The 20,813-nt window shown below is 18.1% G+C and overlaps 1 protein-coding gene across 1 annotated transcript; it reads left to right on the forward strand.

The window, feature by feature from the left end:
* Positions 1–7,065: 7,065 nt before the first annotated feature.
* LOC146872157 (NADH-ubiquinone oxidoreductase chain 5) lies at positions 7,066–7,878 on the forward strand (the record flags this gene model as incomplete). The annotated part of the gene is made up of 1 exon (XM_085664301.1): positions 7,066–7,878. A coding segment is annotated over one exon (798 nt), but the record flags the coding sequence as incomplete, so codon positions are not given.
* Positions 7,879–20,813: the final 12,935 nt, after the last annotated feature.

Raw genomic sequence — 20,813 nt, forward strand, 5'->3', positions numbered from 1 at the left:
TTATAAAAATAATTTATTTACAATAAATAGTATAATTAATATAAAATTAATTAAAATTTTTTAAAATTAAATGATTGGGGTAAATAAATTATGAATAGATTTATAGTATTAAGGAAAGATTTTATAAATAAATTAATATAGATGTTTGTCTTGTAAAAATTATTTTTAAATAAAGTAATATTAAAATTTTTAGTTAAAGTATAAAGTGAGAATTAATAAAATTGATGTTATTGATAGTAATGAAAATGATTTTTAAAGAAAAGAAAAAAGTAAATTTTATGTATTGTACCTTTTGTATAAGGGTTAATTAAAAAAAATATTTAAATTTAAATATTTCTCGAATTTAATAGATTTATTTAAAAATTTTAGTTAGTGTAGAAATATTATTAATAATTTTTAAATAGAAGTGAAATGTTAGTCGATTTTAAATATATCTAGTTTTTTTAGAATTGAATATAATTCAGATTTATAAATTATAAGAATAAAAATTATTTTTATGAGTATAAGTTTATAAATTAAATATTTTTGGGATAAACTAAAGATAAATAAATAACTTAAAAATTAAATAAATAATAGAAATATCTATAAAATTTGGATTTTTTAAAAAAAATGTTATAATTTATATATTAATGTGATAATAATAGATTTGATATATAGGGTTTTTATTTATATAAAAAAAAATTATTTAATAAAAAAATTAAATGTTATAATGATTAAATTAGTAAATTTAGGATTGTATAATTAATTAATTATTTTAAAATTATATTAAGGAATTTGACAAAAATTTTATTTAATATAAAGGTATATTCACCTGTTTATCAAAAACATGGCCTATTTGATAATAAATAATAGGTCTATTCTGCCCATTGATAAAGGTTAAAAGGCTGCAGTATATTGACTGTACAAAGGTAGCAAAATCATTTGTTTTTTAATTGAAAACTGGAATGAAAGAGTGAATGAAATATAAATTGTCTCAGTATAATGATATTGAATTTAAATTAAAAGTTAAAATGCTTTTATGGATTTATAAGACGATAAGACCCTATAGAATTTAATAAAATTTGGTTTTTAAAATTAATTTTTTAATAAGATTTAATTGACAAATATATTTTATTGGGAGGATAGTTAAAATAGTTAAACTTTAATAAGATTAAAACATAGATTAATGAGTAGTTTGATTATTATTATAATTATTAGAATAAATTACCTTAGGGATAACAGCGTTATAATTTTGGAGAGTTCATATTGATAAAATTGTTTGCGACCTCGATGTTGAATTATGATAAAAATTAAATGGAGAAATTTAAATTTTTAGTCTGTTCGACTATTAAAATCATACATGATTTGAGTTCAGATCGGTGAAAGCCAGATCGGTTTCTATCTATAAAAAAAGTATATTTTATTGTACGAAAGGACTTAAAATATTAAAAATTTTATAATAAAGATTAACAAAAAGTTAATTTTAATGAATAAAATTAAATTATGAATTTATAATGCTAGAGCAGATAGTGTATAAATAAAATAAAAAATGATTTTAAAATATTTATTTATTTAAAAATAAGTTGTATGGGGAGTAAGATTTATGTAAAAGATATATTTTTTATTTTTATTAGATTAATTGTAATAATTATTGGGATTTTAGTGGGAGTGGCATTTTTTGTGCTATTAGAACGTAAAATTCTTGGATATATTCAGGATCGAAAAGGTCCCAATAAGGTTTTATTATTAGGAGTATTTCAGTCATTTGGAGATGCTATTAAATTATTTGTAAAGGAGAATGTAAAACTGTATAAATTAAATTATTTATTTTATTTTATGAGGCCTATAGTTGGATTTTTTATAGTATTAATATTAGTAGTTAGGGTTCCATTTAATGAAAATTTATTTTGTATAAATTTATTTTTATTATATATAATGAGATGTTTAAGATTAGGGGTTTATATTATTATAATAAGTGGTTGGTCTTCGAATTCTATGTATGCTATTTTGGGAGGAGTTCGGTCTGTAGCTCAGTCCCTGTCTTATGAGGTATCAATATTTTTAATTTTTTTTATTATATTTTTTTATGTTGAAAGTTTTAAATTAATTGATTTTTTAGTTTATCAAAGAGGGATTTTAAAATTTTGATATATAAATTTTATAGTTTGTATAATAATATTTTTAAGAATAGTAGCTGAGTTAAATCGAATACCTTTTGATTTTATTGAAGGTGAATCAGAGTTAGTGTCTGGGTTTAATATTGAGTATATAAGTGGAAGATTTACTTTAATTTTTTTGGGGGAATATATAATAATTATAGTTTTAGGTATTTTATTTGTTTTAATAAATTTTGGAGGAAATATAATAAATTTAATTAGAATTTTATTAGTATTGATATTTATAATTTTAGTAATTTGAATTCGAGGATGTTTGCCTCGGATACGATATGATAATTTAATATATTTTTGTTGATATTATATTTTAAGATTAGTTATATTAAATTTATTAATAGTATTTATTTTTAAATATTATTTATATTTAATATATTAATTAAAATATAAATAATGATTTTTATTATGGATAAAAGGTAAAATTTATACATTAAAAAGTTTAGTGTAATAAAATTTTATTAAAAGATTTTTTAAGTTTATATTAAGTCTAAATTTAAATAATAAATTATATTGGCAGATTAGTGCATTAAATTTAGAATTTAATTAAATGAATTATTGAAGTATTTATATATAATAAGTTAATAGAAAATTTTAATTTCTATAATTATATTTTCAAAATATATGCATTATTGCTTATTAACTAATTAAGATAATTTATTATTTATTTAATAAAAGAGTTAATCAAATTTTATTGAGTCAGTTTATATTTATGAAAAGTATAAAATATAGGATTGAGTATAATTGAGTTAACTCAATAAATGGAGTTTCAATTTCTTGCCCCCCGAGTCAAGTTAGTATATAAAATGTCGAAAAAAGTATTCAAAAATTAATTTGATAAAGAGGATTAAATTTGAAATTAAATTTATGGGGAGCTCTAATAAAAGGAAGAATTAATAAAATTAAGATTGCAGAAAGTAGAGCAATCACTCCCCCTAGTTTATTGGGGATGCCCCGGAGAATTGCATAAGCAAATAAGAAGTATCATTCTGGTTTAATGTGAATGGGAGTAATTATTGAATTAGCTTTAATAAAATTATCTGGATCACTTAAAAGAAAAGGGTATTGGAGTATAAAATAGAAAAAGGCAATAATTAAAATAATAAAAGTAATTAAGTCTTTAAAGGAAAAATTTTTATGAAATAAAATTTTATATATATTTCTATTAATTCCTATTGGGTTTGAAGATCCAGATTCATGAAGGAGGGTTAAGTGAATAATTACTATAAATGTAATAATGAACGGTAAGATAAAATGAAATGAATAAAATCGATTAAGTGTTGGGAGATCTACAGCAAACCCTCCTCAGATTCATTCTACTAAAGTTTGACCGATATAGGGAATTGCAGATAGAAGGTTAGTAATGACAGTTGCTCCTCAAAAGGATATTTGCCCTCAGGGGAGCACATATCCCAAAAATGCTGTTATTATAGTTAAAAGGAGAATTATGACTCCAATAATTCATGTTTTTACTAAATTAAAAGATTGGTAGTAAATTCCTCGGCCAATATGGGTATATATGCAAATAAAAAAAATCGAAGCCCCATTACTGTGGATAATCCGTATGATTCAGCCATAATTTATATCTTGTATAATTAAGATAATTCTATTAAAGGCTATTTCAGTTGAGGGGCAGTAATGTATAGATAAAAAAATTCCAGAAATTAATTGAATTAAAAGAGATAGGCCTAGTAAAGATCCTAGGTTTCACCAATAATTAATATTAATTGGTGTAGGTAAAGAAATAAAAGAATTTATAATAATTTTTAATAAAGTATTATTATATATAAATGATTTATTCATTAAATTATTTTTTAATTGTTCGTAAAGGTTTTGAATTAATTAAACAAATTTTTGTAATTAAAATAAGACTAAATAAGAGGAAAAATATTAGGGCAACAACATAAAAATTGAAGGGTAGATTTAATAGTATATTTAAATTTAAAAATGACCTATTATTAAATAAATAATTAATAGAAATATTAATATAATTTATATTTAAATTTATTAATGATGGTTCTTGAGAGATAATCATTATAATTAAAAGAGGTAGGATGATAGATATTGGTAAAAATAGGTTTTTTCATTTTGAGGGTATATATTGATTTGAAATAAGGCTAAGGAATATTATGAATAAAATTATTAGTCCTCCCACAATCATTAAAAAAATTAGGAATGAATAAAGTGAAAAGGTAAAGAAAGCCCTTAATGATAGGCAAGCATAGATTGTAAATAGCATTAGTAAGGCTATTGATTGGATAATAGATAATTGTGGGTGTAGAATAAAATATAGTAGGATAAGTAGCATTAAAAAACAAAAAGAGTTAATTATTGATTTAAGCATTGTATTGAATAGTTAAAATTTTAAGCAAAAGATAGTTTAAAGAAAATTTTAATTTTGGAAATTAAAGATATAAAGTTATTTATTTTTTGAAATTAAAGCTTAAAAATAATTATATATTTAATTTAAATTTACAAAATTTATGTTTTATTAAACTATTAAGCTAGGTAGCGTATTAATTTATATTTAATATAGTATACATATAATGCATATATATATATAGTTAATTTGTGATAAAATTTTATTAAATTACATATTTGGGTTAACTTTATTTTTAATAAGATCATTCTTAATATGAAAATTTTATGATCATGTATTAATATTATTAATTTGTATTGAATTTGTTGTCGTTATTGTATTATTTAATATCTTTATAATATTAATAAATTTAAGAATAGAGTTTTATATATTAATTTTTATAGTTATGTTTGTAATAGAGGGGGTTATGGGAATTTCTATAGTTGTTTTAATTATTCGTTATAAGGGTAATGAATATATTAAAAGTTTAAGATTAGTATGATAAAATTAATTTTAATATTATTTATAAGAATTAGGTTGTTAAAATTTAAGAGCATTAAATTTAGTAAGTCAATTATTATATTTTGTGCATCTAGGTATATATTAATAATATTATTATATTATTCTAGAAATATATGAATTGGAGGGGGGTTATTTTTTATAGATTATTATTCTTATATATTAGTAATTTTAAGTTTATGAATTAGAGGGTGTATATTAATAATTAATATGACAGATTTAATAGAATTAATAGTTTTAGGCTTAATAAATTTATTAATATTATGTTTTTTTTCTATAAATTTAATAATATTTTATTTGATTTTTGAAGCTAGTTTATTACCGATTTTTTTTTAATTTTATACGGGGGGTACGCATATGAACGGTATGAAGCTGCAATATATATAATAATATATACTGCTGTATCTTCAGTTCCTTTTATATGGGTATTAATTATATTGTTTTTTGAGTATAAAAGATTGATAATTATAATATTAATTTTTTTAAATTTAAAACTAGATAGAGTTATGTTTTTTTTATGTTTGATAGGATTTATAGTTAAATTACCAACATTTTTTTTCCATATTTGATTGCCTAAGGCTCATGTTGAGGCCCCAGTTTATGGGTCTATAATTTTAGCTGGAGTTTTATTAAAATTAGGTAGATATGGAATATTGCGAATAGTACAAATTTTTAGATTTAATATAATACAATGAAGATATATAATAATTACTTTAGGAGTTATTGGGGGTATTTTAATAAGATTATTATGTTTAATTCAAGTAGATATAAAGATATTAGTAGCTTATTCATCTATTGTTCATATAAGACTTTTAATTAGAGGGATAGCTACATTGACTAAGATGGGGTTAATTGGGGGTTTAATAATAATGTTAGCTCATGGGCTATGCTCATCTGGATTATTTTATATTGTAAATATTAATTATGAATGTTTTGGAAGGCGATTAATTTATTTAAATAAAGGTTCAATAAGTATTAACCCTTCTTTGAGATTAATATGATTTTTAATATGTTCATCTAATTTATCTGCCCCTATTAGTTTAAATTTAATTAGAGAAATTTTTTTATTAATAGGATTAATAAGTTGAAGAGTTAGGATTATAGGAATATTGATAGTTATATGTTTTTTAAGAGCTACTTATTCATTATATTTATTTAGATTAAGGCAACATGGAGAAAGGCTGGTTTTACAAATGAATTATAAAAATGTATTTGTAAAAGATTATTTTATGTTAATTTTACATTGAATTCCTTTAAATTTTTTATTTTTAAGAATAGGAATATTTATAATGTAGATTTACAATAATGAAAAGAAAGGGAAAGAAAGAGAAAGGGAAAGAAAGAGAAAGGAAAAGAAAAGAGAAAAGAAGAAGAAAGGTATAGGCGTAGATGTATTTAAATAGTTTAATAAAATAAAATATTAGAGTGTGGATCTAAAGATATAAAATAAATATTTTAAATTATATTATTAATGAATATTTTTTTTTTTTTTTTAGATTAGGATTTATAATTTTATCTATAATCTTGATATTAATAAAATTAAGGTTGTTAATAGAATGGGTTTTTATAAGAATAAATTCAATAAATATAGAATTTATTTTTTATGTAGATTGGGTATCTATAATATTTTTTAGGTTAGTTTTAATGATTTCTAGATTTGTAATATTATATAGGCTAAGATATATAGAGGGGGATATAAATATTAATCGATTTTTTTTATTAGTAATTATATTTGTTTTAAGGATATTAATATTAATTATTTGTCCTAATATTATAGGGTTATTATTAGGATGGGATGGATTAGGCTTAATTTCTTATTGTTTAGTGATTTATTATCATAATTGAAAGTCTTTTACTTCTGGAATAATTACAGTTTTATTAAATCGTATTGGTGATGTAGGTATTTTAATGATAATTAGATTAATAGTTATGTTAGGGTCATGGAATGGGATATTTTATAGATTTGATTATTTTTATTTTTCTTTATTAATAATATTAAGAGCATTTACAAAAAGGGCTCAGTTACCATTTTCTTCTTGATTACCTTTAGCAATAGCTGCCCCTACTCCTGTTTCTTCCTTAGTTCATTCTTCAACTTTAGTAACAGCTGGAGTTTATTTATTAATGCGATATAATAGATATTTGGTAAGGAATCATTTAATAAGTTTAATATTATTTATTTCTAGGTCTACAATAATAATATCTGGGTTAATAGCTAATTTTGAGAATGATTTAAAGAAGATTATTGCATTATCTACATTAAGACAATTAGGATTAATAATGAGAATTTTAAGGTTGGGAGAAGTAGATTTGGGATTTATACATTTATTAATTCATGCTTTATTTAAATCTTTATTATTTATATGTAGAGGAGTTTTAATTCATCAAATAAATAATAATCAGGATATTCGATTTATAGGGAGATTAGTTAGATATTATCCTTTTGTTAGGCTTGTATTTTTTGTATCGTTATTATCATTATGTGGATTTCCTTTTTTTTCTGGATATTATTCTAAGGATTTAATTATAGAAGTTTTTTTAATAAGAAAGATAAATATAGTAAGAATATTAATATTATTAGTTTCTACAATATTTACGGTTTCTTATAGTATTCGTTTAATTATTATGGTATATTTGAGTTATATAAATAAAATAAATTATTTTATTTTATTAGGAGAGAGGGTAATAATAAGAGTATCATTAATTATTTTATATTTTTATTCTTTGATAATTGGGTATTTTTATATAAATTTAATAAATTTTACTTTAATTATTTTAAATTTATTTGAAAAATTAATAGTTATACAGATTTGTTTAGTGGGATGTATATTAGGTTGATTTATAAGATTTTTTAATATAATAAATTTGAGAAATTTTAGAAAAATATATTTTTCTAGAATATGAGGTTTAAATTTAATTTATATAAAAATTAGATATTATCCTTTAAAATTTTCTATATTAATATATAAGAGATTTGATAAGGGTGTTTTAGAGTATTTATTTATTTATGGAGTAAAAAAAAGATTTATTGTGAATTTATTAGATTTATTAATATTGGATAAATTCATATATATGAATTTATTTATATTTATATGAATATTAGTTTTTATGATAATATTAATTTATGGGAATTAAGTTTAATTATTTAAATAGCTTAAGATAAGAGTCTAATATTGAAGATATTATGGTAACATGAATTGTTTTTAAATAAAGAAGAAAGAGATTTAGATTGGAATAAAAATTAAAATTAAAACTAATAAATTAAAAATAGAAGAAATAAAATGATTTTTAATCATTGTAATAAAGTTAGAAGCTTTATATGAAGTTATTTCTTTAATATATTAAGTTTAATTTATAAATATAAAATATGTATTATTTTTTTATTGAAAATAAAATGTTTTAATTAAACTATATAAATTAATGGAAATTAGAAAGTGTTAAATAAAAGATGAGGAGTTGAAGTTGAAATTTAATTGGAAAAAATTATTCAGTTTAATTATTAACAATAATTTGCCTCTATTTTGGCTTCAATTAAAAATTTATATGAGATAATAAAGGTAAAGGTAATATGGATTAGTTTTAATAATCAAATATTTAAGTCGAAATTAAATTGGATTTTCCATTCATATTAAAGATATAAATTTAATTAATTTTAATTTTTATTTGCAAAATAAATGTTATTTTTTAACTAATATCCTATCTAAATATTTATTTAAGTCAGATAATTGATTGTTCATTTCATTCGTAAATTAGACCAATAACTAAGCAGATATAAATCATTAGAAATGACTGTATTCAATAAAATAGATAGTAGTTTATTGTTAGAGAGGGGGTAAAGGGAAGTATAAAAATAATTTCAATATCAAAGATTAAAAAAATTACAGCAACTAGATAGAATTGAATAGAGAATGGGAGATGAGGGGAAGTTAAGGGGTTAAATCCACATTCGTATGGGGATGGTTTTTCTCGATCTTGGAAAATTTTAAGGGATAGAAGTGTATTAATTAAGATAAGAATAATAGTAAATATGAGAGGAATAATAGAGATAGTAAAAATAATTATTACTTATATTATTTGTTAAAAATAATTTTTTTAATTGGAAGTTAAATGTAATTAATATACTATATAAGTAAAAAGATCATCAATAAAGTCATGTATATACAAATAATCATACAATATCTACAAAATGTCAGTATCAGATAGCAGCTTCAAACCCAAAGTGGTGATATCTAGAAAAATGATTAAAAATTATACGAAATATACATACAATAAGAAAAATTGTTCCAATAATTACATGGATTCCATGGAATCCAGTAGTTATAAAGAAAATTGACCCAAAGATTGAGTCAGCAATAGTAAAAGAGGCTCTTTTATATTCAAAATATTGGCATATAGTAAATATAAATCTTAAATAAATTGTATATAATAAAGTGAAGAAGGCTATTTTATTTTTTTTATTGAGGAGAGAGTTATGAGATCAGGTAATTGTGATCCCTGATGTAATTAAGATAATAGAATTTAATAGAGGGATATCATAAGGATTAAATATAATAATATTTTTTGGAGGTCATATTATTCCAATTTCAATTCTAGGAGATAAAGAAGAGTGAAAGTATGCTCAAAATAAGGAGATGAAAAAAAAAATTTCAGATGTGATAAATAAAATTATTCTTAATTTTAGATTTTTTATGGTGTAAGATGTATGTATACCTTGGAAAGTTCTTTCTCGAATAATATCACGTCATCATTGAATTAAAGTTAAGATTAAAGAGATTGAAGATATAATTATTAAATTGGTACTTATGAAGTAGAATCATTTAATTAATCTAATAAGAAATAATATGATATTAATTGATAGAATTAAAGGTCAGGGGCTGATTGAAACTATATGATATGGATGATTTGATTTGTTCATTTATAGTTCATTAGAATAGAGAGATATTAAAGTTATAAATACATATGATTGAATAATTGAAACAGCTAATTCGAGTAAAAAAAGTAAGATTTGTGTAGTAATTAATAAATTAATTAAGTGAAGATTTATTGAGGTTCCGGTCGATCCGAGAAGACATAAAAGAAGATGGCCTGCAATTATATTTGCAGATAAACGGATTGATAATGTAATAGGGCGGATAATATTTCTAATTGTTTCAATTAGGACTATAAATATTATTAAAATTGAAGGAGTATTAAGAGGGACAAGATGAGCAAATCTTAAATTTGTTATTTTAGTTCAATAGAAAAGTATAATTCTTAATCAGATTGTTAGAGAAAGAGGGAGAGTAATAGAGAGATGCCTTGAAGGGGTGAAAATATAGGGGAATAGCCCAATAAAGTTTATAATTAGAATTATTATAAATATAGAAAAGAAAGTAATAATATTAGTTAAATTATTTTTTTTAAAATTTTTAAATTCTTTTAATAGAAAATTATTAATAAAAAGTCAAAATATAAATATTTTAGATTTTTTAAATCAGAATTGATTAGGAAAAAAAAATAAAGGGATTATAAGGCTTAATCAATTAAAGGAGTAATTAATAGAAGTATAAGGGTCAAAAATGGAAAATAGATTTGGTGTCATAGATTAGGTAAGTGTTTTTCATTTTATTTGTTTATAAGATAGGAAAGGTGAAATTTTTGAAGAATTGATTTTATTTAAGAAAAAATAATTTATTTTAATAATAATTAGAATTGCGATAGTAATAGTTGAGATATAGAGAATTAATCATTTTAATGGACTTAATTGTGGGATAAAAAGATATTAATAAAATTAATAATTTTTAAATGACATTTAAATGTTATATATTAACTAATCTTTTTAAATTATATATATATATATATGTGTGTGTATGTATGTGTGAAGTATAGATTAAAAATAGAAATAAATTGTAAAAATTTTTAGGTATATTATTATCATTAAGGGTTAATTTTTAATAACCATTAAAAGTTTAAGAGACTTTTACTTCTTTAAAGTTTCTTAATGATAAAGATTATATAGAATTAATTCATTTGATGAATAAATTTAAGGATGTAGATTCAATTATAATTGGTATAAATCTATGATTTATGCCACAAATTTCTGAACATTGGCCAAAAAAAATACCAGGACGAATTATTTGAATAAATGTTTGATTTATTCGTCCTGGAGTAGCATCAATTTTAATTCCTAAAGCAGGGATAGCTCAAGAATGGATTACATCTGTAGATGAAGCTAATACTCGAATAGGGATATCAAATGGAAGAATTAATCGATTGTCTACATCTAGAAGTCGGAATTGGGATTGATTTATTTTTTTATATGGGATTATATAAGAATCGAATCTGATATTTTTATAATCTGATAATTCATATCTTCAGTATCATTGATGGCCAATTGCTTTAACTGTAATTGCTGGGGAGAAAAATTCTTCTGTTATATATAAGATTTTTAATGATGGAATAGCAATAAGAAGTAGAGTTAATATAGGTGTAATAGTTCAGATTGTTTCAATAAAATGTTCATTAGTTATAAATCGGTTGGTGATTTTATTAGTAATAAGGAAAATAAATATATATGTAATTAATCTTGTGATAAGGATTAACATAAGTATAGAATAGTCATGAAATATAATTAGTTGATTTATATTAGGAGTGTTAGAATCTTGAATATAAAAATTTAATCATGTTTGAATTTATAATAAAAAAATATTTAAAATTTTTTATATTTGATGTTTAAAATCAATGCACTAATTTGCTATATTATAATATTAATTAGTAGTATAGGGAATTTCTTGATAAGAGTGCATTATAGGTGGGAAGGAGTGGTTTCATTCTAAATTAGGGGATATAAAAAATTTATATAAGATAATTCGTTGTGATATAAAAGATTCTCAAATAATAAAAATAAAAAAAATTATAGAAAAAAAGGAAATTATAGAGCCAATTGAAGAGATAACATTTCAAGGAGTGTATATATCGGGGTAGTCAGAGTAACGTCGAGGAAATCCCGCTAAACCTAGAAAATGATGAGGGAAAAAAGTTATATTTACTCCGATAAATATTGAAGTAAATTGGATTTTTAATCATAGTTTATTTATTGATAGTCCGAAAATTAGGGGGTATCAATGGATAAATCCTGCGATAATAGCAAATACTGCACCTATGGATAAAACATAATGAAAGTGACCAATTACATAATAGGTATCATGAAGAATAATATCTAAGGATGAATTAGATAGAATAATTCCAGTTAATCCTCCTATTGTAAATAGGAAAATAAATCCTATTCTTCAAATTATAGCAGGTGAAAATTGGATTTTTGATCCGTAAATAGTTGCAAGTCATCTAAATACTTTAATACCAGTAGGAATAGCAATAATTATTGTTGCTGAAGTAAAATAAGCTCGGGTGTCAATATCAAGACCTACTGTGAATATATGATGAGCTCAAACGATAAATCCTAATAGACCAATAGCGAGTATAGCATAGATTATTCCTAATGATCCAAAAATTTCTTTTTTCCTCTTTCATTAGTGATAATATGGGAAATAATTCCAAATCCTGGGAGAATTAAAATGTATACTTCTGGATGACCAAAAAATCAGAATAAATGTTGGTATAAAATAGGGTCTCCGCCTCCAGTTGGATCGAAAAAGGATGTATTAAAATTTCGATCTGTTAAAAGTATGGTGATTGCGCCAGCTAAAACAGGTAAAGATAAAAGTAATAAGAATGCTGTAATTAGGACAGACCAAGAGAATAATGGTAAAAAATTTAATGAATGGGTTTTGACATGTATATTTAGAATTGTTACAATAAAATTAATTGCTCCTATAATTGAAGAAATTCCTGCAATATGGAGAGAGAAAATTCTTAGATCTACTGAAGGAGAATTATGGCCAATAATGGATGATAGGGGGGGATAAAGGGTTCATCCTGTACCAACACCCCCTCCAATAAAGTTTCTTATAATTAGAAGGAATAATGAAGGAGGTAGAAGTCAAAATCTTATATTATTTATTCGAGGAAATGCCATATCTGGAATACCTAGTATTAATGGAATTAATCAATTTCCAAACCCCCCAATTATAAAGGGTATAACTATAAAAAAAATTATAATAAATGCGTGAGCAGTAATAATAGAATTGTAAATTTGGTCATTATTAATTAGATTGCCAGGAGATCTAAGCTCTATTCGAATAATTAATCTTATGGATGCTCCGATAGTTCCTGATCATAGGGCAAAAATAAAATATAATATACCGATATCTTTGTGATTTGTTGAGTATAATCATTTTGTCATAAATAATAAGAAATAAATTTGTCTTAATAGTTTAATTAAAATAGTAAATTGCAAGTTTAAAGATAGTAAGTGAAATTATGTTAAGATTTATAAAATATTTTATATTTTTAGCTTTGAAGGCTAAATGATTAAGTTATCTTAAAATCTTACTGATTATTATTGATTATTATTGATTATTATGGGTAAATAAAGAGGGCAAAAAAGGTAAGTATTAGAGTTAGTATTCTAATATATAAAATTGATATAAAATTAAATTTTATATTAAATATATTAAATTTATAAAATTTGATTTTTAGAAGATTAAGTATATTTATTTTTATAATAATATTTAAATAAAAAATTAATGTAAAAGTTGATATAGCTATTAAAAGAAAAGAGGCAAGGTAGGCATTTCTTTCAATTATAATTTTTAGGATATTAACTTTTATAATAAAGGTAAAAAAAGGAGGTAGGCCTCTAATAATTAATAAGTTTAAAATAATAAAGAAATTAATTATTTTAAAATTAAATAATTGAATTTTAGATAGTGAGTGAATAAAAATAATATTAAGTTTATTAAAAATTGAACATAAAAAAATTATTGATAAGGTGTAAGTAATAAAGTAAATTAAAAATATATTTGAATCAAATATGATAATTATTAATATTCATCTAAGATGATTAGTTGAAGATAGAGTTATAATTTTTTTTAGGTTCGTTTCATATGAATTTATAATTGTTGAAATTCTTGAAGATAAAATAGAGATAAAAATGATAGATAATATAATTTGATTATTTGTAAATTGATCAATAAATATGTTAAAAATTAATAAAGGAATAAATTTTTGTGAGGTAGATATTATTAATAGTATAGTTCATGAAATGTTTTTATTAATTAAGGGGGGTCAAAAAAAGAAAGGGAAGAGGCCTAGTTTTAGAGAAAATGATAAAGTTAATATAAAGTTAATTGATGTATAAGTTGGATTAGTGGAATCAATATTATTTTTAACTATAAGAAGATAAATTAAAATAAGACTTGAAAAAGATTGAATAGCAAAGAAATTTATAATTGATTTATATCTTTTTGTGTAAATTCTTATTATTGAGATTATAAGAAGGGTATTAATTTCTATAAGTACTCATAAATGAATAAAGTTGGATAAAAATATAGATAGAACAGAAATTATAGATATAGAAAATAAAATAAAATAGAATAATTTATTTGGATTAGAGATTGAATATGAAGGTAAGTAGGGTTGTAAATTTTGTTGCAATTGTGATTTATTCATAAAAATAAATTATATTTTAATGTAAAAAAGAGCATAAAAATTTTTGGGATTTTAAGTGATAAGATAATTATCAAATATAAATATAAATATAAATATAAATATAAATATAAATATAAATATAAATATAAATATAAATATAAATATAAATATAAATATATTTATAATATATAAAATAATGTTATTATATTTTTAGGGTATGAACCTACTAGCTTAATTTAGCTGATTTATATAATTTAATGATGATAAAAATTAAATTTTATATGATTTATTCTATCAAAATACTCCTTTTTCAGGCACAATCATTTAGGTAAGAAATTAATTTATAAATAATACTATGTCTGATTAAAGTAATAAAATGTAAATTTATTTAAGAAAATTATAATTTTCTAGTATTATGATTTAAAATTTATATAATTTTTTTGTTAGAAAAAAATTAGAATTTGTAAATATATTAGATAATATTAGTTTATTTAATAATTGATGGAATTAATATATAATATAAGTTAGTAAAATTGTGAAGGTTTATATTTTTATTTAAATAAATTATATTATGATTATATTTGAGATAATATATTATTAAATGATAGTGGAGATGTATAGGTGTATTAGAATATGAGTATTTAATTAGATATAAAATATAAAATAATTTTTTATAATGTTAGATTTATTTTTAGTAAAAAGATTATATAAAGGGAGTGAAATTAAATGAATAAAAATTATGAATTTTTATCAAAAAATTTATATTTTTTTCTTTAAATTGAATTAAAAAAAATCTAAAGGTAAAATTTTATTAATTTTTTGATATTTGATGTAAATATTAAGATATATATATATATATTTATATTAAATATATATATATAATAAAATATAAAAATTTAAATAAAGTAATTATTCTCCTAATTAATAAAGTATTTAAGATATGTCACATATTATAATATATAAGCGATAAATATAGAAAAATTTAAATAAGGAGAAAATAATTATTCTCCTTATTAATAAAGTATTTAAGATATGTCACATATTATAACACATATATGATAAATATAAAAAAATTTAAATAAAGAAAAAATAATTATTCTTATAATCTTTAATAATGTAGATAGGTAACTATAATATTAATTTGAAATTATAAATTAGTAATATTTATTTATAATTAAAATATAAATTTAATATAATTATTTTGTATTTAAATTAATAATCTTTCATTGTATATTAATATAGATTATTTTTATAAAAAGAAATATTTATAAGTTTTTTTAAAAAAATAATTATTAAATTGAAAAAATTTAATATTAATATAAGAAGAAAATATTAATAAGTATAAATTATAGATTATAATTATTTATATAATATAAATATTTATTAATAAATTAGTATGTTATTATTATAATAAATATTTAATATATGAAAACATATATATATATTATGAATGTATATATATTTAATTAGATATAATATATAAAATAATTTTTTATAATGTTAGATTTATTTTTAGTAAAAAGATTATATAAAGGGAGTGAAATTAAATGAATAAAAATTATGAATTTTTATCAAAAAATTTATATTTTTTTCTTTAAATTGAATTAAAAAAAATCTAAAGGTAAAATTTTATTAATTTTTTGATATTTGATGTAAATATTAAGATATATATATATATATTTATATTAAATATATATATATAATAAAATATAAAAATTTAAATAAAGTAATTATTCTCCTAATTAATAAAGTATTTAAGATATGTCACATATTATAATATATAAGCGATAAATATAGAAAAATTTAAATAAGGAGAAAATAATTATTCTCCTTATTAATAAAGTATTTAAGATATGTCACATATTATAACACATATACGATAAATATAAAAAAATTTAAATAAAGAAAAAATAATTATTCTTATAATCTTTAATAATGTAGATAGGTAATTATAATATTAATTTGAAATTATAAATTAGTAATATTTATTTATAATTAAAATATAAATTTAATATAATTATTTTGTATTTAAATTAATAATCTTTCATTGTATATTAATATAGATTATTTTTATAAAAAGAAATATTTATAAGTTTTTTTAAAAAAATAATTATTAAATTGAAAAAATTTAATATTAATATAAGAAGAAAATATTAATAAGTATAAATTATAGATTATAATTATTTATATAATATAAATATTTATTAATAAATTAGTATGTTATTATTATAATAAATATTTAATATATGAAAACATATATATATATTATGAATGTATATATATTTAATTAGATATAATATATAAAATAATTTTTTATAATGTTAGATTTATTTTTAGTAAAAAGATTATATAAAGGGAGTGAAATTAAATGAATAAAAATTATGAATTTTTATCAAAAAATTTATATTTTTTTCTTTAAATTGAATTAAAAAAAATCTAAAGGTAAAATTTTATTAATTTTTTGATATTTGATGTAAATATTAAGATATATATATATATATTTATATTAAATATATATATATAATAAAATATAAAAATTTAAATAAAGTAATTATTCTCCTAATTAATAAAGTATTTAAGATATGTCACATATTATAATATATAAGCGATAAATATAGAAAAATTTAAATAAGGAGAAAATAATTATTCTCCTTATTAATAAAGTATTTAAGATATGTCACATATTATAACACATATACGATAAATATAAAAAAATTTAAATAAAGAAAAAATAATTATTCTTATAATCTTTAATAATGTAGATAGGTAATTATAATATTAATTTGAAATTATAAATTAGTAATATTTATTTATAATTAAAATATAAATTTAATATAATTATTTTGTATTTAAATTAATAATCTTTCATTGTATATTAATATAGATTATTTTTATAAAAAGAAATATTTATAAGTTTTTTTAAAAAAATAATTATTAAATTGAAAAAATTTAATATTAATATAAGAAGAAAATATTAATAAGTATAAATTATAGATTATAATTATTTATATAATATAAATATTTATTAATAAATTAGTATGTTATTATTATAATAAATATTTAATATATGAAAACATATATATATATTATGAATGTATATATATTTAATTAGATATAATATATAAAATAATTTTTTATAATGTTAGATTTATTTTTAGTAAAAAGATTATATAAAGGGAGTGAAATTAAATGAATAAAAATTATGAATTTTTATCAAAAAATTTATATTTTTTTCTTTAAATTGAATTAAAAAAAATCTAAAGGTAAAATTTTATTAATTTTTTGATATTTGATGTAAATATTAAGATATATATATATATATTTATATTAAATATATATATATATAATAAAATATAAAAATTTAAATAAAGTAATTATTCTCCTAATTAATAAAGTATTTAAGATATGTCACATATTATAATATATAAGCGATAAATATAGAAAAATTTAAATAAGGAGAAAATAATTATTCTCCTTATTAATAAAGTATTTAAGATATGTCACATATTATAACACATATACGATAAATATAAAAAAATTTAAATAAAGAAAAAATAATTATTCTTATAATCTTTAATAATGTAGATAGGTAATTATAATATTAATTTGAAATTATAAATTAGTAATATTTATTTATAATTAAAATATAAATTTAATATAATTATTTTGTATTTAAATTAATAATCTTTCATTGTATATTAATATAGATTATTTTTATAAAAAGAAATATTTATAAGTTTTTTTAAAAAAATAATTATTAAATTGAAAAAATTTAATATTAATATAAGAAGAAAATATTAATAAGTATAAATTATAGATTATAATTATTTATATAATATAAATATTTATTAATAAATTAGTATGTTATTATTATAATAAATATTTAATATATGAAAACATATATATATATTATGAATGTATATATATTTAATTAGATATAATATATAAAATAATTTTTTATAATGTTAGATTTATTTTTAGTAAAAAGATTATATAAAGGGAGTGAAATTAAATGAATAAAAATTATGAATTTTTATCAAAAAATTTATATTTTTTTCTTTAAATTGAATTAAAAAAAATCTAAAGGTAAAATTTTATTAATTTTTTGATATTTGATGTAAATATTAAGATATATATATATATATTTATATTAAATATATATATATATAATAAAATATAAAAATTTAAATAAAGTAATTATTCTCCTAATTAATAAAGTATTTAAGATATGTCACATATTATAATATATAAGCGATAAATATAGAAAAATTTAAATAAGGAGAAAATAATTATTCTCCTTATTAATAAAGTATTTAAGATATGTCACATATTATAACACATATACGATAAATATAAAAAAATTTAAATAAAGAAAAAATAATTATTCTTATAATCTTTAATAATGTAGATAGGTAACTATAATATTAATTTGAAATTATAAATTAGTAATATTTATTTATAATTAAAATATAAATTTAATATAATTATTTTGTATTTAAATTAATAATCTTTCATTGTATATTAATATAGATTATTTTTATAAAAAGAAATATTTATAAGTTTTTTAAAAAAATAATTATTAAATTGAAAAAATTTAATATTAATATAAGAAGAAAATATTAATAAGTATAAATTATAGATTATAATTATTTATATAATATAAATATTTATTAATAAATTAGTATGTTATTATTATAATAAATATTTAATATATGAAAACATATATATATATTATGAATGTATATATATTTAATTAGATATAATATATAAAATAATTTTTTATAATGTTAGATTTATTTTTAGTAAAAAGATTATATAAAGGGAGTGAAATTAAATGAATAAAAATTATGAATTTTTATCAAAAAATTTATATTTTTTTCTTTAAATTGAATTAAAAAAAATCTAAAGGTAAAATTTTATTAATTTTTTGATATTTGATGTAAATATTAAGATATATATATATATATTTATATTAAATATATATATATAATAAAATATAAAAATTTAAATAAAGTAATTATTCTCCTAATTAATAAAGTATTTAAGATATGTCACATATTATAATATATAAGCGATAAATATAGAAAAATTTAAATAAGGAGAAAATAATTATTCTCCTTATTAATAAAGTATTTAAGATATGTCACATATTATAACACATATACGATAAATATAAAAAAATTTAAATAAAGAAAAAATAATTATTCTTATAATCTTTAATAATGTAGATAGGTAATTATAATATTAATTTGAAATTATAAATTAGTAATATTTATTTATAATTAAAATATAAATTTAATATAATTATTTTGTATTTAAATTAATAATCTTTCATTGTATATTAATATAGATTATTTTTATAAAAAGAAATATTTATAAGTTTTTTTAAAAAAATAATTATTAAATTGAAAAAATTTAATATTAATATAAGAAGAAAATATTAATAAGTATAAATTATAGATTATAATTATTTATATAATATAAATATTTATTAATAAATTAGTATGTTATTATTATAATAAATATTTAATATATGAAAACATATATATATATTATGAATGTATATATATTTAATTAGATATAATATATAAAATAATTTTTTATAATGTTAGATTTATTTTTAGTAAAAAGATTATATAAAGGGAGTGAAATTAAATGAATAAAAATTATGAATTTTTATCAAAAAATTTATATTTTTTTCTTTAAATTGAATTAAAAAAAATCTAAAGGTAAAATTTTATTAATTTTTTGATATTTGATGTAAATATTAAGATATATATATATATATTTATATTAAATATATATATATAATAAAATATAAAAATTTAAATAAAGTAATTATTCTCCTAATTAATAAAGTATTTAAGATATGTCACATATTATAATATATAAGCGATAAATATAGAAAAATTTAAATAAGGAGAAAATAATTATTCTCCTTATTAATAAAGTATTTAAGATATGTCACATATTATAACACATATACGATAAATATAAAAAAATTTAAATAAGGAGAAAATAATTATTCTTATAATCTTTAATAATGTAGATAGGTAACTATAATATTAATTTGAAATTATAAATTAGTAATATTTATTTATAATTAAAATATAAATTTAATATAATTATTTTGTATTTAAATTAATAATCTTTCATTGTATATTAATATAGATTATTTTTATAAAAAGAAATATTTATAAGTTTTTTTAAAAAAATAATTATTAAATTGAAAAAATTTAATATTAATATAAGAAGAAAAT

Source organism: Vespa mandarinia, unplaced genomic scaffold (genome assembly GCF_050613455.1).
Source record: "Vespa mandarinia isolate Hongniang unplaced genomic scaffold, ASM5061345v1 scaffold_32, whole genome shotgun sequence".
In the NCBI taxonomy this organism is placed as follows: Eukaryota; Metazoa; Arthropoda; class Insecta; order Hymenoptera; family Vespidae; genus Vespa; species Vespa mandarinia.